The sequence below is a fragment of the Manihot esculenta genome, chromosome 6 (assembly GCF_001659605.2).
Source record: "Manihot esculenta cultivar AM560-2 chromosome 6, M.esculenta_v8, whole genome shotgun sequence".
NCBI lineage: Eukaryota > Viridiplantae > Streptophyta > Magnoliopsida > Malpighiales > Euphorbiaceae > Manihot > Manihot esculenta.
In genome coordinates this window covers 11,368,973-11,390,662 of record NC_035166.2, presented here as the reverse complement: position 1 = coordinate 11,390,662, position 21,690 = coordinate 11,368,973, and the positions used below count along the sequence as shown (strand labels likewise).

At 35.9% G+C, this 21,690-nt stretch overlaps 1 protein-coding gene across 3 annotated transcripts; it reads right to left on the bottom strand.

Annotated features, from left to right (window-relative positions):
• Positions 1–1,562: 1,562 nt before the first annotated feature.
• Positions 1,563–15,511, bottom strand: LOC110618010 (FIP1[V]-like protein). 3 transcript variants are annotated; one of them, XM_021761003.2, is made up of 10 exons: positions 14,503–15,511; positions 11,432–11,670; positions 9,848–9,974; positions 9,702–9,770; positions 9,452–9,583; positions 9,034–9,135; positions 8,608–8,945; positions 4,933–6,583; positions 2,590–2,761; positions 1,563–2,526 (listed from the first exon to the last, which is right to left on the bottom strand). In XM_021761003.2, the coding sequence occupies exons 1-10, from the start codon at positions 15,325–15,327 to the stop codon at positions 2,207–2,209; spliced, it is 3,975 nt and encodes a 1,324-aa protein (XP_021616695.1). In that variant the 5' UTR covers positions 15,328–15,511; the 3' UTR covers positions 1,563–2,206. The 3 variants fall into 3 exon arrangements, 2 of the variants coding, with proteins under 2 accessions (XP_021616695.1, XP_021616694.1); XM_021761002.2 differs by having other exon boundaries at positions 1,563–2,761; positions 14,503–15,510; XR_002488455.2 differs by lacking the exon at positions 1,563–2,526 and having other exon boundaries at positions 4,626–6,583; positions 14,503–15,510.
• Positions 15,512–21,690: the final 6,179 nt, after the last annotated feature.

The following is a 21,690-nucleotide window of genomic DNA, read 5'->3' as shown; positions in this document are numbered from 1 at the left end:
CACCCTTAAAAGTCATACCTTCCTCGACCATTAGAACTCTTATTAGAATACCGCATGTCACAAAATACAACTCCTCCTAAGATCCATAAACCTACAACAAAGAACTAAAAAATCTATTTACACAAATACCGGTGGCTGAAGGGGACACCCATACACCGAGTTAGAGGGAGGTTGTCCCTTGCCTAGAAGGGGCAAGGAAAAGCCGCAGATCAGTAGAGATATCTAGAGCATTTGTCTTTTGTCTTTCACTCTTCTTCTTTTTTATCAATACATACAATATTTTTTCAACACTCATAAAAACTATCAATACATACACTATTTTTTCAACACTCATAAAAACTATCAATACATACAATATTTTTTCAACGCCCATAAAAAATAAAGAAAGAAGAAATGAAAATAACATCAACCAACATGCAACAATCAAGCAAACAAGAAACCTTTGAAATCAATAACAATGTCAATCTAGACAGCAACAAAAGGAAAATTAGAAAGAGGTACAAACAAAACCAAAAGACTATCTCAAGTTAGAGAAAGTAAACTCAAGTAAAAGTAATCACCAATAAAAAGAAAATCACCAAACCTTGATATCGTTCAAAGTGAAAATACGAATACACTTGTCGCGTTACCTTCTCTTCATTTTTTTTCTTCTCTTTTTTCCTCTTATAATAATTTAGTAGTAGAGATTTTTTACTCTTCTTCTAATTTCCCATATCCTCTCTTTGTTTGTTTTCTTTTTTTAAATATTAGGTAGTTATATGAATTTAAAACTTTATGTTTTTTCAAAGATGAGCAAATGATTCCAGTTAAAAAAAATATCACAGAAAAATAAAAAGCTCAGCTATCATTGATAACAGCCCTCATTGGTAATACTTAAAACTTTCTAATATAAAATTAATTTTTTAATGGATATTATTAAAATTAGAAATAATATTTTATATACAAAATAAATAATAAAAGCTGCAAAAAATATTTTAAAAAAATTAAATTGCAAAAAAAAGCTATATATTTTCTTGATAGAATTAATAAAAACTATAAAAATATAACAATTATAAATAATCAAAGTCGTAAAATAAATTTTATCTAAATGATGCATAGTGAGAAACCACAAGAAGCAGCAGCCGGATATGCAACGATGCTCATGAAACGCATTACTCCTATTACATCTACGCAGGAGTCACCTTCACAGAATTTCACGAAAATAAAGAGCAAAATTTTTAATGCTTTACACGTGAATTTCTGGATTTGTTTTATGGAATCTGTGTTCATAATACTTTGATTTTTTTTTTTTAAATATATATATATATATATATTATTAATAATTAAAAAATTAATTTAAAAAATAACTGAAATTTGACAAATTTAAACTTTCTCAAAATGTTTAGGAAGACTTAAAATTTACATAAAAAAAAAAAAATCAAATAAAACACAATAGAGTAGTTTTCTCCTTCCAGAATAAGGCTAGAATTTTAAAGAATCAGCTAATAACAGCAGAAATCAACTAAAATTTGCTTGCTTCTCATGAAATACAGGAACTAAAACATTCTATCATGAAAGAAAGCTATCAAAAACATTATTTCTCTTTCATTAATCACTTGCTGTAACTCATTCCTAAAATACAAATGGAGCTTTCAGTCTGTGTTTCCTACATCTTATCCAAAAAAATACATCAAATAAATGATAAATCCACATGCATAATACAGAAGATGTATGATTTCATATTCCTTACCCAGATGAAGTTTTCTATAGCTGTAGAAAATTGGCTTTGGCCTTCCACTCTGTCATGAAATTTCTTGGTAACACATCTTTCAACCTCAGTACCGTCTGAATTTGAAGTCGCCAGCATCAACACCCCATTCCCAGATCCCATTAAGCTCCAGTTCGAGGTCTGGTTGCATCTCTTCATATTTCAATCCGTGTAATATGATTGGAATTGATACAAAAATGCAATTCCCGGCCACCATAAGGTGACATGTTTAATCTTACGTCTCTTAGCATGTACACAACATTTAAATAAGTATGACAGAAATATGGTTACATGAGTTATATGATAAGTATAGCTGAAGTACATGGCCGTCCGTGGAACCCTACAGATTTTTTGTCATCGAAATATTACAGGATCTTCTGGGCATGAACACATCAGGCCGAGCAGCGATATCCTCACTGACGAAAGCTATGCACCTGAAAACATCCGCTGATTTCACTTTTAGTTACTAGTCCATCTTCGTTTACGCGCTGGCCTTCCTGATTTGATCTCTGAGTCAACAGGAGTATCAGTTTTGACCGAAGGCAGCGCTTCGCTCTCCATTTTTTTTATTGCCGAGGCATCCTTTTCACTTGGCATTGGAAGCTTGAATCGCTCACTTCGCTTCTTCAACTTCTCAACTGTGTCTAGGTGCCGATCCTCCAATGGTTTAGCATTAGTCTCCTTATTTTCTACATCAGCAGCATCTTTCTCTTCAGCCAAGGAATGCTTTTCAACAAGCTGATTTCTCTTGAGAATTTCATCAGCAAGTTTTTTGGCTTCTGAAAATCCAATGTTGTTATTCATATCTTTTTCTTTAAAAGTCAAGGAAGATGATGGCTTACTGTCAATGCTATAATCTCTCTCCGTATGGCTTGTCCAACGCTCCAACTTTGATCGTCCTCTTCTTGAATCTTGTTGCTCATCATCAGAGGGCACGTCTTCCTTGTGTCTTTTGGAAGAGTTGTTCTGTGCTGTAATCTCTTTCTTTCCTTGTTCAGCACCATCATCCAACCCCTATTAAGCAAAGGCAGAAACAGTCAAGAAGAGCCACATTAATGAGGGTTCAGATCTGCTTGTGCTTTACGTTAGTGATGGCACTTCAACTAACTATATGCATCATATTAAAATTTTAATGACCTAACAGTAACTCACTTTTTAGTGGAAATGGTGAGAAAAAATTAAATGAAAGTAGCTTCCCTAAAAGAAAACCAAATCTAGTTTTAGGCACCCATGCAAGCACAATTTTAGCCACCTTAATGCTAAAATGGCTATGCATGCGTCAGTGGAATTTAAAGATGCACCTTGGTGCTAGCCCAAGCACCTAAATCTTAAATCTATCAGTCATTGAGCTATTGAGATTTCAGGCATAACACACATGTTGCAGTATAAGAACCCATATAGATATATCTCCAAAGGAATTTGTCAACCTTGCAATAAAAGTTACCACCTTTTATGGAACTAACTGCAATGAAAAAGTATCAAATAGAATAAAGAAAACAAGGGGGAAAGAGATGGAGATAGAACAAGAGAGAGAAAGAGAGAGAGAGAAAGGAGCATAACTTTGAAGAAGCTAAGCAAGAAATCAAATTTCAAAGTTAAAGTTAATCAAATGGATAAACGTTCCAATCATTAGGTTTTACATAAATCACTTTCCCCCCAGTTGGATGGCAATCATGGAACATAGTCTGGAAGCATAAATGAAACAGTAAGAGTTCATGTCATCAGGAAATAAGTTCATTCATATACTTTGTGCAAGCATAAAAAAAATGACAGAAATCTATCGAGTAAGTACTCGATTAGCTTAGCTTTTAATTCAGTTGTGCGTTTTCCCATGCATGGCTCAAAGCTTGTTTATTTGTTAAACCTAGCAAGGCTTAGATTTGTAATATGTGATATTTCTTATGCCAAATTTAAATTATTCCTTCAGTACTAGATCAAATAAAATCTGAAACGCACAAATTTCAGTGATAAAAATTAAGGGTTTACAAAACTTAGCACAAAATAGTAGGATTCTACACAAAGTTATTGTATTAGGGAACTATAACTAGAGACCACAAACTAGAGAATCAATAATTTCCATTTTTCTTTTTCTTTCTTCTTTCTTCTTTCTTCTTTTTAAGAACGTTTCAGTAAATATCTGTCAGACACCACAAAAGAAAATAAATATAAATTATAAATATAACTTTTATTTTTGGGGGGAGGGGTGTTTGCACTGATTTACTAAAATATGGCAACACTCATCTACATCATACCTACATCATATAATGAAAGGGGAACTCGTATTCTTGCGGATTATAGGCAAAATGGGAGTTATCACTGTGCTAAGGGGGGTTGCAGTCACATAGAACTGGCCATTCACTGCACATGAAAAACAACCTCATGGCCAAGGCAGGTTTAGATGATGTGCTTCCCATCAAGAGGTAAGAATAATAGCTAGTTAATGTTTATGGAAATGACTAAAACCTCAGCAAGAAGAATTCAATTCAATGACATCAATGATAAGGACAAAGCCTCCATAGCCTAAAGTGCAAAGCATCGCCACATTATTAAAGCAAGGCATGAAGTTTTAAAAATAGTTAATAAATTAATGTGCAAAAGAACCAGTGCAATGGCTCATGCAAAAAGAACGTGATCATTCATATGCTGTCATATTAAAATAGCCATGTCTGCATGGAGCAAAGTGGATATCCTAGCAACGGCCAACCCAAAGAAAAGAGAAGAGGACATTCAGCAGCCTAACATGTTTCTTCAATGATTTTTATGCATGTTGAATATTGCAACCCTTCTAAGCTAAAAGAACAAAAGCCATAATGCCCTTCAGGCCTTCACAAAGATGGAAGAAATTAATTTTAACTAGGCATATGCCTCTTGTGCCCACCTCGGTGTGCACTGTCTGCTTATGTGAGGAAAGAAAGCGCCTTACTAGAAGGTGTCTCAACTATGAGTGCTATTGCACTGGACCCATACCATATATCACTCTGCTTTTGCACCTAGTCAAGCGCTTTATGCGCTTTGACTACACTGCTCAAAAGAAGGTATTCAAATTCCGCATTCAAAACAAGGTGCTCAAAGTACCAATTGCAGATTGAGAACTTAAGTTTATTGTGCGGGTCAACAAGTGGATTTATGAGGGAGGACATCCTTCGTAATAGGAGGTCATGCTATTGTTTTAATTAAGAACATACCCTCTCATCAATGTGACCAATATGATCCTTTTGATTTCTTCTAGAAGGACCCAAATTGTTGTGATCTCCCCCATCAGATTCTTTATTCTTCATGTTATCTTTATGTTTTTTATCATGCACTCTTTTATCAGGAGAATTGACAGCACGATCAATGCGAGTGCTTGACCTTTCTAGCCTCAATTTTCTCTCCTCAGTACTATGTTGATCTCCCCGTACATAAACATCATCACGTCCCCTATGATGTGAATAACTTTCATCCTCCATTCTATCCCTTCTTTTCTGCAGTTCACTGTTCCGAACAGCATCTTTTTGTTGGAATTCTCTGTCAGAACCTCTGTATTCATCCTTCACCCTGGCTTGGCCAATCCATGCTTTATCATCTGCAACATGCCCAGCCCTCAGAGAACCACGACCTTCTTCTTTTTCTCGCTTGGATAAATTTTCGTCACGTGATTGTTTTAGCCTATACAGCTCCTCCCTCTCTCTTTGTCTTTCACCCCTTTCCCTCTGGGGCCAGACCTCATCTTTGTCCCTAATTCTTTGCTGATCATCTCTCTTTCGAGGATCCAAAACATCATCCCTTTCTCGCTTTCGACGAGTTGTACTTTCTCTGTTGCCATGCAACAAATCCTCCTTTTTGGTATGTTCCCTCCTTAAATATTCTTCATCTTTCATTCTCTTGCTATGATAATCATCTGCAATGTCATACCTACTCTTCAAAATCTCTTCTTTTTCCCTATGCCTTGAACCAGCATCCTTGTCATAATGGACCCCATAGCTGCCATTGTCAAACTGTTTTCTTGAATGAAGAAGTTGCTCTTTGTCACTCCTCTCACCTTCCCGCATCTTACTCCTTTGCCTGGATCCCATTTCATCTCCCTGTTCCCTCTTCCTTGTGTCTTCAAATCTACTTCTTCTGCTATGCAGATCTTCATCCCTCCGTTGCCAAGCTCCATCAGGAATTTCGCGTTCCTTTCGCTTACCATAACTTTCATTTCTTATATGCAAATGATGGTCCAAGCCAGTGCCCAAAGCTCTACGAGGATAAGAACCCTCCCTACCTTTTATTACCATGTGATTTCTTTCCATCTCTGGTCTTGCATCACGTTCTTTTCTTCGGAAATGATGTTCATCATCAAGGTGCCTCTTGGTGCTCCCTGTAGGCCTAGCACGGCCATCTTGAACTACTTCCTCCTCAACACCATCCTGCCATTTCTGATAATCTTTGCTGCTACCTGATCTTGCTTTGCTGTTTTCACTACTTCTTGCAGCCTTGGAGCCCTCTCTGTCATCAAGTTCTTGCTGTGCAGACTGTTCAACACGTAAACTTAATTTTTGTTCCTTTGCGGAATGGTGTGCATTCCCATCGTTTATGCTATCATTTGTGGTTACTTCATTCTCAGTCATCCCATCCTTTTCCATTCCAGAACTTCCTTCATCTAGCACAGGCTCACTATGCACAGTAACATCCTTGTCCTCAACACTCAGCTCCCTTGTATCTCTAACTGCAGTGTGAGATGACACAACTTGACTATGTTTACCACCCATGTTTTTGACTGAATCTTCCTCAACATCGTCAAATAATCCTTTTTCCCGTGTACCACTAGGAGTAACATGAGAGGATATGTCACTTGTTCTTCCCCGTTCCTGCCTGCCATTAAGAGGAGAGAGCCAAAGATGCCGATTAGTTCAGGTTTAAACCAAGTTAAAATTAATCCAACACCAAAATAGTAGTATATTGCAAATAATTGAAGTCACTGCCAAAGAAATCCTCAAACAATGCAAAATCAATTAGAACACAATACTTCCTAACCTCTACAACTTCAGGTCTAGCAATAGAAAAGGTTAATATATCAAAAAAATTTTAGTGGATATGGTAAATGAGCAGAATATCTCTAGTTTGTTAAACAACCCAAATTCGAAGGCAGACAGTTTTCAATTCAAAAGGGTTTGTTACTGTTATAGGAAATTAAATATGTATAGATGCGTGTAATCTTGTATAGTCATTAGCCTTAATTCTAGGAAATTACATTCCTTTTTAGTTAGGAATCTTGTATATAAATATGTAACTTCTATACAGAAACATATTAAAAATGCCATTCACTACAGTTACTACAATAACAAGTAATTGCTAACTTCATCATTATGGACATAGCAATTCGCAACTTCTCTTTTCCACACAAATTCGAAGTTGGTTCGAGTTAGTGTTTACTATTGCCATGGCCTTTAGAAGCCCTTAGTCATGCTTTTATGTGCATAACTGTATCAACTATGCAATGACTCATAAAAAGACACCATCACCCTCCTATAGGACATGAATCCCAACCTGTCATTTATGCCATCCCTCTCTCTCTAAACACCATATTCAGAAATTGTGCATCATGGGTACCTTGTACAAATTCTTTTATGGTACAACTAGCTCCAACTAGGACTCGAACTCAAGATCTCACAACCCTAGACAACTTCACTACCACTGAGCTAAAGCTCATTAGCATGACTACCTTTCCTTTAACATGGATTTAATGTTTCAGTTGCTTATCCCCACAAACAAATAAATAAACGAAGATAGCTGGATGATATCCCCAATTTAAGGTGAAGGAATGTGGCACGAACTGGGAAAGGATAGGAAAAAACAGTGACCGCATGCAAAAAGTGCTGCAGAAATGAAGATAATATTCAATTCAGAACTCATTTCCCAGCATCCAGCTTCAAGACAAGTACACATTGCAGTTACAATAAAAAGGAAATTAGAGGCAAAATTATACTCCAATCTCTATGCAATTTAGGATACGTTTGGTACGAGGTTACCAAAATAAGGTTAATTGTTAATGGTGCATCTTTTCATGGAGTAATAGTTAATCCCTTAGAAAATCTCTAAAAAAAAAAAGTAGTTGAGAGGTTAAAGTTAACCCATTTAACCTGATATAATATCATTTCGAATGTTGCACTAGAGGTAGATAGTGCAATGAATATGCACTCATTAGGAGTGATATACTAACCTAGTGTACATTTTAATCTAAAACCAATCGGTAGCTAAATGAAGTTAAGTATTTGAGTTTAGACCTTAGAATAGAGCCGCTAAGACGGAGTCTCAGAATTGTTTCTTTAGGTCTAGACTAAATTTTTTTTTTTTTGTTATTTCATGGGAATCCATACAGGAGAATAAATTCTTCTGGGACAACAGAAAATTTCAAAGTTACTATGTATTTATTATTTATATCATTATTCTCTAAGATTCTTGATCATGGATGAGGATTTGGTTTTACAGACATGCCTGCCAGTGTGACATTTGCCCCTCATTGTCATCATCCTCTTTCTTAAAATCTACCACTACAGCAACTTGGTTTACCATTTGCAGCTACGTAACAGGCTTGAAAGTTCCTGCACTTTCTAATCACCCATTCAATCCAAGCATTACAACAAACACAAAGACAAACCCCAAGGACCACAAATTTTTCCAACTCCCTCTGCTAATAAAACCAACAAAATGAAATCCCAAAACTTAATATTTTGTGACCCTCACAGATACTTGTAGGTTTAGCTACCAAACTTGACCATTCTCCAGCCATATACCCTCAACAATTTACACATCTGAATTAGTAGATTTAACAAATCCTAGCCATTCCACAACCTATAAGGGCAAATTTCTCCTATCTGACCTACATTATCCTGTACCTTTCCTCAGGAGGGGCCCCAAAATCACCACCAGATAACATAGGCCGCCCCCTAGAACCAGCAAGATATTGAGATGGTGCTTCAGGATGGCAGGGCAAACTCCCATCTCCGTCAGGTGTGTTTCTAAGACCAGAATCAGTATATGGTGCCCTCCTCCCACCCTTTTGCTTGTCATAACCTTGTGGAAAATCCTTGTAATATTCAGTTTCCATCTGTGCCATGTCATCTTCAGGTATAAGGCTTCCTATGACGTCATCTCTTAGTAGATCATTGTTTCCTCCATTCATCCCACCATTTCCTGTGGAGGAATCATCATCTAGAGAGTCCTGCAAGACAATCTGTTTACCCAAGTATCATTAGTTAATTTATATTGCATCAGATGTGTCTCTATGACAAAAGCAACCAAAGATGAGAAAGATACTATACCTCAATTATTGCATCAGAATCACGAATTCGAGGTGGTCGAGTATCAATAGATGGGAGACGTTCACCAGAACCTCCTTCAACTTGTATTGCCCGTCCAGTTGGCTGGCAGAGAATAAAATAAACATTAGTCTTCAAAATGCTATGGCAAAAGTAGATCTAGAGGATCCACATTATCAAAACTCTCGTACATAAGGCACTCCCAGCCAAGCAATGATATTAAGAAATTCTTTAATTGATAAGTTACAAAAGTATATTAATAAAGAAGAATCTTGATCTTGCCCCTTATTATAAAGTAGCAGTAACAGTAGAAGAATCTCGATCTTGTCCCTCGTTATAAAGTAGCAGCAGAGCAGCAGCAGTAATAACTGAACTTCAAAGAAAAGCAATGAGAAGAAGCAAAGTTGAAAATGAAGCATACTAATGATGGCCGCATGTGGGAAGGTCCTTTTGCTAAATCACTTTGTCCAACATCTGACTTCCCAAGATTAGAATTGTCAGCTGGAATACCTGCTGCTAATGCTAATTCTGGTGGCAAATCTGGATCATATGCCTAAAATGAAGGCCATAGAAAATTAAAAAAATCTTTCCTCTTTATAGAATTCAAAATATAATAAGAATTATATCATTTGAATACAGTCACATATATATAATACGGAAGATCTTACTACCTGCTCTGCTCGCCCACTCTCATATACACGAATTTTGCTTTGCATGGTAGTCTCTAATCGGTGTTGTTCCTGAGCAATAGATAGACAGATCCTTTATAATATGGGTTTACTTGGTACGCAAGATCATCAAAAGTCAAGATAGTTACCAATTGCTTGCAATAACCTTTCCAGATTTCTTCATTCAATCCAAAGTTGAAGAAGTCAGAGATATCCACACCAGGATATTTCCACGGCTTCTCTTCAAAGCTATCAATATCAACATCAAAAATGGTCCTGAAAAATTAATAAGCATTTGTCAAATAAAATAAACTCTGAAACTTCTATCAATCAGTACACCATGCTGCCATACTGAATTGTTCAACCCAAAAAATAAAAGAAGTTCACTACAACATTGGACAAACATTAGAACAAGATGAAACATCCTACAACAAAATAGCCTGTTCTTTCAGCTTCATCCATGCTGGTATAAGCAGATTCAGTATAGGCTAAAACATCACCAACCAATACACTAGCAACACATGATCGCTATGATAAACTAGCAATAATCGAAGTATACAACTAATTACAACCAATTTCACTTGACAAAATGTGACAAACCTGAAACTAGAATCAGCAGAAGTTTTTCCTTATATTCTAAGCCTAGCATGAAAACATATATAACATTTTTGTCTGTGTTTGCATGTTAACTGGTTAACCATACCAATACCACAAACAGGCATCGAAAGTTGGATTCAGGTATCATTTAGCAATTTCAAATCCATCACCCTTCCAATCTAAGCAAGCTGGAAAACGTTAAGCATGACTATTTTTATGTCTCCAACTAGGTCAGTTTGAGGCATAGATTTCAAACACAAACCGGAATATGACCTGCTAACAGTCCGGATTGGCAGTTCACTGGTTCAACCAGTAGATCACTAAAAAATTAATTAAATATGTATTAAATTAGACTTACTAATGTAAATAAATAAGTTTAATGAACTAATTTTCATTTTTTCCTTTTAGAATTTCAACATTTATTAGGTTACATTTACATATATCTTAAAAAAACTTACATGTTATATGAAAATATGAAAAATATTCAAATTTTAAATACTAAATATTTTTATTTTCATCATTTATAAGTAATACATGAAATAAAAATACTTTTAGAAATAAGTAACTATGTCCTTAATATTTCTGAAATATTTATTATAAATTAAAATAAAAAATAAACATATCATTTTAATAAATTTATTATATTACCATAAATAAAAAGATAATAGCTAAATAACATCTCATTCATTGACTCAATACGAATTTATTTAAACTTTTTAACTATTAAAATGTCAACATCATTGATAGTTTAAAAAATTTTCAATTCAAAAATTATAAACATGCAAGGTCTGTCATCAAGTCAAATAGATCATCGGTTTCATGCAGGGTCACCAAGTTTTTCGTGAAAATTATCCATTCAAGTTAAAGAACCAGCCTGGTTTTGTGTAGGTCACCAGTTCAGCAGGTCAACCCGCAAGGCTGGTTCATTTTTATAAGAAAGGTTTCAGGTGATACAAGCCTTAAGGCATGTCTACCTGATTAACTTCCTTAATTACAAGAAATAAGATTCAAAAGGCAATTATCCTGCAAATTGTTAAGACTTCAACCAATGAGTCCACAATAATTGCAACATGAAAATGTTATGAGATAAAGTGGAGAAAGCACCCAGCTTATATAGTAGGTAAAAAAAAAATTACTTGTGGGAAGGAAGGGTGAAATCCAGTCCACCACCAAAACCTCGCCCTGCCACATTGTTGCCCCATCCAAAGTAACCCTTCTGCATTTGAGAAACATTTTTAATTCCTACTGGTCGCCAGTCACCCCTACCACGACCAGCTAAAGGAGCCATGTTGATAGGAGGACGAACTTGACCTGGGGCTACTACAGGAACAACAGTAGTAGCCCCAGTCATTGGCACTGCACCAGGTCTCACATACTGCACAGCAGCAGAAATAAGCCATAACATTAACATAAAGTTGCAGGAAATTGGTGGCAATCCACCAAGTGAAATACTTGAACTCAGAATAATTGCAAGTGAAGCAGAATTCCATGTAACACTAAGCTTAGCAGCACACAATCATCTTATTGACACCCAACCCCTACCAGTCAAAGCTAGAGGCACACAACAAGACCAACTTTCCAAAAACACGAATTATTCCAAATATAAGTTCAACTTTTGCATCATGTATAGCAACAAAAGACAATATAGATTCAAATTAAAAAAAATTGAAAATCAAGAGAACATGAAAAGATATCAAGCACATTTAGCTGTTCATTGGTCATATATTACTTGTCAAGGAATCAAAAGAAATGCTAGGCTAAGCAGGCAATGACAAAGAATTCGTAGTCACAACACAAGCTGGGGATAGTTAGCAGCCAGAACACTATCACGAAGTCATAATTGTTCCACATGCTTTCTTTAATTCTAAGTGAGAGGATTAGAAAAAAGAGACCAGGACATTAATGAGGCCAAAAGAGTAGAAAGCACACTTATGCTATGCAGTTAAAAAAAGGATCACAAAGAAAATGGATAAACGAATTGTTTTCAACACAGAACAAGATATTGCATATCAAATTGACCAATAACCATCATGGGTATTAGTATTACAACAAGTTTGAATCAAAAGTTCAATTATTAAGTGGAGATTCAGTTGATTGGTTGCCCAAATGATGCAGCTTCCAAAACATATCAAACAACAGGTAATTGAAAATTTTTTAACTATATATTATAATTCAAAATGAGTTTTGCTGACTCAAACTTGTGAAAAGGTGAAATGCACAAGAAAACAAAAAGCACGCCCTTTTGTCATTTCAGGGTAAGAAAAATACTTTTGCAAAGATTTTAACAGAACACAATGCTGTTGAGGCACCAAGCTGTATTTGCACACCAATTATCATTTGTTTGCAAATTATCTGTATGTTGTCCTGGTCATGACTAAAAGAATACAACAGAAGCTTTGGTCAATTACTTCTGGATCTCAACAATAGGTACTTTGGCATCGCCAATGGCATATAAGTGCAATGGACCCATAAGGAATAAATCAAATCCGACATGACAAAACTGCACTCTTTTCTAGGGGTGTAAATGAATTATGAACCAAACTATTTGTGAGATATCCGAGGCTCAGCTCGATAAAAACTTGATCGGACTCGGCTCTTTTTAATTGAACCAAGATCGAATTTAATTTTTAGACTCATTTAATAAACAAGCTGAGCTTGAGTTCCATAATATTCAGCTTGTTAAGGCTCGTGAAATCAACTTGTTTATAAGTTCATGAACAAGTTTGCGAATTGACTCGTTGAGTCGGCTCATGAACAAGCTTGCTAATCAACTTGTTTTTAAGTTCATGCTTCTAAGTTCATGAACAAGCTTGCGAATTGACTCGTTGAGTCGGCTCATGAACAAGCTTGTTAAGCAAGCTGAGTTCAATATCATATGAGAATCGAGTTGAAGCTAAAGCCTGCATAAATTTTCATGAGTCAAGTCCGAGCCTTCTACAACTTAATTCCGCAATTTGATTTCACTCCTAAAATATTCGGCTCGTTAAAATTTAAGAACTCGTTTTTTACAAGTTTGCAAGCTGACCCATACACATACTTTACAAAAATTATTTAGCTTCAAACTTGTCAATTTTAAACTAAAACTTATTATAATTGTAAATAAATTGAACTGTTTATGAAATATTTGATATTAGGCTTGATAAAAACTTGGCTCGTCTTAGCTCGTTTGCTAAATGAACCAACCCTGCGCTTATTAATATTCAGCTTGAATTTGAAATGACAAACTTGAGCTCGAAAAAATTCTGGCGAACCAACTTCTTCAAAGCTCGGCACGATTCATTTACACCCCTACTCTTTTCTATTCGCTTAATTGATAATTAAAGGATCAACACTGCTGCCTAGTAATTCTTTTGTAGGTTGACGGTACAGATATCTTCAAGTCATTGTTGTCCTTCCACCTCTCTCTAACTTAAGTTGATGATCCGTGTCACCCACGGATCAAAATTAATGCATTCTTGAGAACTCTTCAGCATAACAACTCAGTAACAATAGTGATAAAGAAAAGTATAAGGAAACTATATCTAACATTTTCATATCCCAACAATGTTTATAGGATATGACCACTGAATAGTGCTATAATTGGGTGCATTTGCTTCACAGCACTCATATCAAGGTAGGAGCAGCACGAGCACTTATTTGAACAGCCTTTCAACTTCTCATATTTATATTTACAGTTAAGAATGAGCTCAAGCAACTCATTCATTAAACTCCTCAGACATTTTAACACTTTATTGTTCCCATGGAACAGACCAAAACTTAAGTACTTTAGCTGAAAGAGCATGCACCACGCTGCAACCAGAACAAACAATTTCATGGTGTGGGATAATTACGCACTTAATAGCTGGTAAAATGTAAAAGAAAATAATAATAAAATAAAATAAAATAAACCATTTCCTTGCCAGCTGAAATCTTGCTACATAAAGGAAGATAAAGAATAAAAATTCACGAGCATAAAGAAAGATTCACCATTTCTCCATTCGCATTCAAGTTTTTCAAGTAGACATACTTGAATAAAAATAAAAGTTTAGGATTTGTCACATATGTACAACAATTTACAACTCTACATTGATATATTCTCATCAGAAGAGGGGAAAACACGATCCCCTTACTTAAAGAATGAAACCACTATATTTCTTTTTTCTCTTTCTTTCTTTCTTTCTTTCTTTCTTTGGTTAAAACTCTAACTTTTAGCAACAACAACACTGACCTTAAACTGAGAATGAAATGAGTGATGATACCCATGATTGCTATACCCATTCTTCGGCCCTGCCACAGCAATCCCTTTCGCAGTTGCCTCGGATCCCTCTTTCTTCTCCCCTTCAGCCCCTGTTGTTGTGGCCGCATCTTCTCCCACGCCCCACTCCTGTTCTTCTAAAGGCTGATTTGGGTCCCCATCAGCTACAATTACGAGTGGGTCTCCATCCTCGCCGTCATCATCATCAGCATCACCCATCACTCCTCTTTCCATCCCCATGGGCCCATGATTAGTGTCATTCAACACTATTTGCAAGTCATCTTCACTATCACTGTCTTCCTCCCAATCTTCGTCTCCCTCTCGGCCACAACCACCGTTAGCTTCATTCATCTTAGAATCCTCGGCATCGACGGCGAGTCCCGGGATCATCGGACCAGAATTTGCAAGAAGTCCAGTATTGCCCTCCTCAATATCAAAAGTGATATCTTTATCCTGTTTATCGGGTGGAAAGTCAGTAACATCTGAAGCATTATTAGGTAATTTTTCGCCCAAAACCCTAGGCCCAGCAGCTGAATTATTGACAGTGGCACTTGAATTCTGGAAAGAAATGGGTATGGTTCGATCAGAGGGAGGAGGGGGATTGACGCCAGATGCGCCGTAGAGGATCTCATCATCATGGACGCCGTTTTTGGATTTATGAAGATTGAGATTGATCGAACGGTGACTTAACGATGGTGAGGGAGAACGCTGCTGGGGCTGTGGGGCAGAAGATAAAGATGAGGAGAAGGGTTGTAGCACGTCCGTGTACAGATCTCCAAATTCGTCTTCGTCTTCCATTACAGAGAGAGATAGAGAACGAGAGAGACTAAACTGAAAGAGAGAAACAGAGAAGCGAACGCTACTTTAGAGAGAGAGGGTTTTGGGGCATGGCATAGAGCCAGAGAGAGTGCTAGTTAGTTAGGGTTTGTTTGTTTGGATGGGTGAAAGAACGGTCATTAAGACCATGTTTGGATGACGTTTTTCACGATTATATTAATGTACGGTTTTCTATCAAAGATGAAAAAAAAAAAAAAAAAAAAAGAATGTGGGTTAAGACCATAGCCACCAAAACGCTCCCAACCTCAAAAGCAACCCTATACCACCCAACATACCAAGAACACTTAAGACTAACCTAATCTTAAGCATGCATTCCACAAAACATCAAAACAAGAAAACTCATCCAACATCCTCAAGATTTTCTTTAAACCAAAAACTCAACCATTGCATGAAAAAGAAACACTAAAAAATAGCTTTTAAACTTCTCAAATTTAAAAGAGTTTGAGGGTCCAACTCACCTCTTTGGAGAAAGCACAATGCTGCAAGAAGGAGGTTGTGTAGGAGAGAGGGATGAGCTTCAAAGATCCCGAAGGTTAAAACTTCAAAAATAAGGCTCAATTCTTCAAAACAATAGTAAAACTTATGAATTAATAAAGGATTTTATAAAACTTGAAGCAAAAATCGTCAAAAGGTTTCATGCTCACCTCTGCCTGAAGAAGAGAGAAAAACTTTTTTCAAAAATCAGGTTGGGGCCTTTTATAGCTGGGTCTACCAACTCATGTTCAACGGTTGAACCTTGATGATTTGAAGATCCCCTTTTTTTAAACACATCATAAAAGGCTTCAAATTCATTTTATAAAAATTATATTTTACCCTTTTAAAGATTTTGGTTTCGAGATTCTGAATTTTGACAGAGATTCCATCGAAAAATTGGAAATTCGACATCGAAGTTTAGCTGGTTATTACAGCTATCCTCCCCATTTGAAAATGAGTTTCCATTTCTCTTCTCAATTATATAAAAATTATAAGTTTAAATAGTCTCTACCTCCGTATCAAAAGATTCATATAAACTTTTATTCCAATAATGTTAGGCATACATTCATGTCATGAAGTATAAATTCCAGGTTGAACACCTTCAAATACAATGTAATACTTGCATATTTTTCTTCTTTTGGCCATAATATCTTGAACGATGTCAAAATAAATAAAAATTATCTTACCTTTAAATTAAGAGAATAGAGGAGATGACTCACTTTTTATAACAATCCAAATGCATATAAAGTTAGAAATGTTGGGATGAAAGATTATAGGCAATATAAAGATTACCTGCTACTTTGTTGAAAATGAAATAAAGTGAGAAGATAAGTATAAGAAACCATATGAAAAACGTACAACATCACAAAATGGGGCTAAGAAACGAAATGAAAAATGTGAGTGCTAATTCAAGGAGAAACAGTGGAGATGCATGGGAAAGAAGCGAGAAATATGAAGATGAATAGAACAAAGCAAATGGGAAATAAGAAAATGAGTGCTAGGTGGGTAATTATTATTGTGGCATAAACTTTATTTACATGTACATAAAAAATAATAAACTTTTATTGAAAATAGGCAAAATGCATAATTGCCCCTCACCTTTTCATGAAAAGTCATTTACCCTCTCAACTTTAATTTTATCCTATTTACTCCTTCAACTTTCAAATGGTAAAATAACTTAATCCCTATAACTAACATGTGATATTCACGCGCTACCATATCATAGGGATTAAGTGATTCAATAATTAAAAGTTAAAGGGGTGATATGTACATTCTCTCACTTTATAGAAATTAAATTATCCAAAATTTAAAAGTTAAAGGAGTAAATAGGATAAAAATAAAGTTGAGGGAGTAAAATGACTTTTTATGAAAAGGTGTGGGGGCAAATTATGCATTTGGCCTTTAAAATATTTATTTTACATGGGAACTTATAATAATTTTAAATTAAAAATTACTTTTTAATCCCTAAGGTTTGACGTAATTAACACTTCTGTCTCTTTATTTTGATGACTCAACACTTAAGTTCCTCACTTTCTGCTCAGTCCAAACTCGCAGTCCTTTCGTCCAAATTCGTAGTCCTTTCGTCCAAATTTGTAGTCCTTTCGTCCAAACTCGTAGTCCTTCCGTCCAAAATAATCATTTGGTCAAAGAGTCTAAGGTGAGAGGAGACATTTTTTTCCAAAAAAATACCCTCAATGAACTTGTTAAAACCCCACAATGTGAAATCCCTAAATCATTCTCTCTCTTTTGATTTCCATCTCCACAACATTGTTGACTCTCCTTTTTTTTCTCATTTCCATCTTTCTTCTCCCTCATATCTTTCTTCTCCCTTATATCTTTCTACTCCCTCGTATCTTCTCTATTTTCTTTCGTCCATTATTGTGAATCATCACTAGGAAAGAATAATATTTGTATTAAATGGGTCTATCAGGTACTAGAATGGAAGATTGAAGAATGTGAACTGCAAATGTGGAAAAAATGCTAGGATAAGAATTTCTGAGTCAGCCGAAAACCCTAATAAGCCATATTATTTTTGCAGAGATAATATGTGTGGAAGTTTTCATGGGTGGTGTGAACTTGTGAAATAAAGTTCAAATCCATCAAGTGACAGCATTAACGTGTATAAGGGATGAAAAATCGAAAAAATAGCACCTATAGAAGAAATGCTAGAGAAGGTAATAGAAGATATTGCAAAGATGAAGAATGATTTGAAAAGGATGAAGGAAGAAAAAAGAGCTGCTAGGGATGAGATTGTAAATATTGGGGGGATTATATGCCAATTGAGAACAATTTATATTATTTTGATTTTTGTTATAGTTGGAGTAGCAATGGAAGTGATTTGAAATAATATATATAAGAAATTTGGATAATAGAAACGACCTTTTTTTTAATATATTTCTGTCAAATTATTTGTAATGCGAGGGACTAAAGTGTTTAAATATTTAATTTTATGTGGATGTAAATATTTAAAATATTGAATATATAAGGGCTAAAATGTCTGAAAAATTAAAAATATGAAAACTATAGTGTTTGTATATTTAAATGTACGGGGACTATAGTGTTATAAACTTAGTTAACCAAATGACAATAGTCTTCACAAATATATTATTTTATTGCAAAGTATTTTATCTTTATTCATACATAAAAATATTATAAAAAAGTACCAACAAGAAATATAAACGCATGTGTAACGACCCGTGAACCGGACCGCTACCGGCGCTAGGATTCAGATCGACTTAAGGTCGCCGGAACCCGTAGCAAGCCTAACATACATCCTGTCATACCTGATAAATCCCATACATGATCATACATTTACATAAAAATTTTAAACTTTTCATACACCAAGCTTGACCTGTGCATGCACCATAACTGTAAACATAAAACCCCATACTAGAGCACTCTCATCACATGCTCTAGTTGGGTCCACATTTCATATATCAAGCTTGATTCATCAGATAACATCATTAAAACATTACATACAGATCATGTACAAAAGGAATTACCACTACTGTTAGGGGCAAGCACAATACTAATCCATAAAACATCACTTTACTTTACATTACGTTACATTATTTTACATTACATGTCCACTACTAATCTATTACATATATATAGCCTTTACCCTTGCTGACTTCCTGAGCTATCTCTGGCCCTGCAACCTAGGGGTTAGGGGAAAGGGGTGAGCTACTAAAGCCTAGTGAGCAGAACAGTAAAACAGTTATTTAAACATATGCTTTCATAAAATGCATCACATCACAAACAAATCACATCAAAGATGGACTTGTCACCAATGACCCTCTACATAATCCAATGTGCCCGGCCCACAACGGGAGCTTCTCAGGACTTTCTCTTAACATATCATAACATAACATATCCATCTGTGTCAGAGGCGTAGAATGGGCCTCGACCTGGACTTCCATACCATATCATATCATATTATATCATATCAAGGGTCAATGGGTCATCCAACATCCATCTACATCAACATCATATTATGCAATGCGTCATATTCGTGAATTTTAATGCAATACAACCTATTACATACATGGCATTCATGATGCATGAACAATGATGCATGAACATGCTTAAAAATTTAATTGCTTTGAAATAAAAAGAGTTGTGTTCTACTCACCTCTAGCTGATACTCAACTGACTCTGGATCAGCTAACTTACTGCTGATCATCTCGGTTCCTCAGGTCCGATCCTACACAGGTGGACTCCAATGAGGGACCAAACATACTCTATAATGACTCTAAACATCTCCCCAAAACCCCCTAAAACATCATAAAACATGCATTGAAAACAAGCAAAGGAAGGCTGGGCAGGGGACTTTCAGCGGCAAGTTCGGCGGCCGAAGGTCCTTACAGATCCGAAAGTCAAGCACTTTCGAGGGCAGGGTTCGGCGGCGAAGGCCTTCACAGATCTGAAAGTCACAACCTTCAGGGGCAGGTTCGGCGGCTGAAACTCCCCTCCAGAGCCAAAAGTCCAAACTTTCAGGGGCGAGCTTAGACGGCCAAAACTGCCTCCACAGGCAGGTTCGGCAGCCGAAACTGGCTTCGGCGGCCGAGTCTGGGTTCTCTTGAATGGCAGAACCCGATTTTGCCTCTCTCATCCAGCCACCCAAAACCCCACAACATGCATTCAACTATCCTAAAACATGCATAAACACATTTTCAAGCATATAGGGGCATAAAACTAGCCTAAACCCCAATAAACATCAACATAGCATCACATTTAGCATAAAACTAACATAAACCCTAACATTTTACAACTACTCTAAACATGCATTAAACACCCTTAAAACCCCTTAAAACTTACTTAAAATATAAAAGAAGGCGAGGATCTACACTTACTCCTTGAAGATCGAGAGGAGATGTGATCCAAACTTGGAGATTGGGAGAAATCGAGCTCCGGGGTCTCCAAGCTTCAAAACTTTGATCTTAGCTTAAAAATCTTCAAAACAAAGTAAAACTTATCAAAAACTTGAAGGGATTGAAGGAAAACACAAAATCAACCATGGGAGGGCGAAATCTCACCTATGCCAAAAAATAGAGAGAGAAAACTTGCCCATTTTTGGACATGGGGCCTTTTATAGGTGGCTGGCCAGACCACCTTTGGGGGCCAAAAGAGCTTCCGCAAGCTCCCCATGTTCGGTGGCCGAACTTGAGGTTCGGCGGCCGAACTTGGGTTTTTCCTCCATGGTTTTTTCTTTCAAAACTCAATTTTCTTTCTTCATTAAAACCATAAAAACATATAAAAATATTTTAGAAAACCTTTATTTTACCCTTCTAGAAGGCTCCGTCATCCGAGAATTCCGGATTCCAACGGAGATTCCACCGAAAGGTAGGAATTCCAATGCCAGGGTCTAGCCGGGTATTACAGAATGCACAGGATATGAAGAAAATTGCATATTCATTCATATAAAAGCTTGGTTATTTGAATGACAAAATCGGCGAAATCATTCTACTGATCAAGTCCATTATATTGCAAATAAAATTTTATCCATTACATCACAAAATATATCCAAAAAAATTATCTAAATTCTCCAAAGTTATCCAAAATAGCTTTACAATAGCTGCATATCTGAAATGACTAGTATATATCCAAAATAGCTCCACATCAAAAGCTCTCAAGAATACCAACATATGTTTAAAACCTGCAAATTAAATCTGTAAAAAAATAATAAATAAATAAACATCAAAAGCTACACACTAATTATGTCAAAAAAAAATACACTTTCATCCAATCTGGACAAAAATAAAATTCGCCAAATCTGTCCAAAAAAGTATGCTGCACATTCAATCTATCCAACAAAAAACTCACAACCTGCACACCTATCCATAAAAAAATCACAACATGCACAAAATAATCTGCCAAAAAAAATATAAATTCCAAAATGTCTTTAATTTTTTAAAAAGTATCTTAGTTTGCTAATGTTTGGTTATAGAGATCCATTGATTGAGTAGAATTAATGTCCATTGTCTCTTGTTCAGCTACCCCATTTTAAAATAACTTTACTACTAGTGGACTGCAGTCAAAATTAGTAGAAATAATCAAATAAATTGAAATAGTAAATAGACATATATATGAATAAAAATATTAATTAGAAAGATATTAATTAGAAAGATATTATTACCCCACCAGGTGTAATCTGATAGATTCTTTTGTTATATCCCAACTTATGCTATCTAGTGTAAACCATTGTGGCATTCCTTCTCCTCTTTGGAGTTGGACCTGCCTCACCATCTCCTCTCCTCTTTGCGTTTTTTGGTCTGCCTAGTTGCCTTTTCAAAAGAGGAGGCTGCATTGGTGGGTGATCCTCATTTGGTTGCAAATCCCTTTATGGTATGG

Bases quoted from the DNA above. Each gene is read 5' to 3' on its own strand.
- LOC110618010 (XM_021761002.2), bottom strand. From the start codon at position 15,327: ATGGAAGACGAAGACGAATTTGGAGATCTGTACACGGACGTGCTACAA. The intron at 9,975-11,431 runs GTAATTTTTTTT...TTAATTTTTCAG, and splicing joins TTCACCCTTCCTTCCCACAA to GACCATTTTTGATGTTGATA. The intron at 9,136-9,451 runs GTATGCTTCATT...ATTCTCTGCCAG, and splicing joins CCCACATGCGGCCATCATTA to CCAACTGGACGGGCAATACA.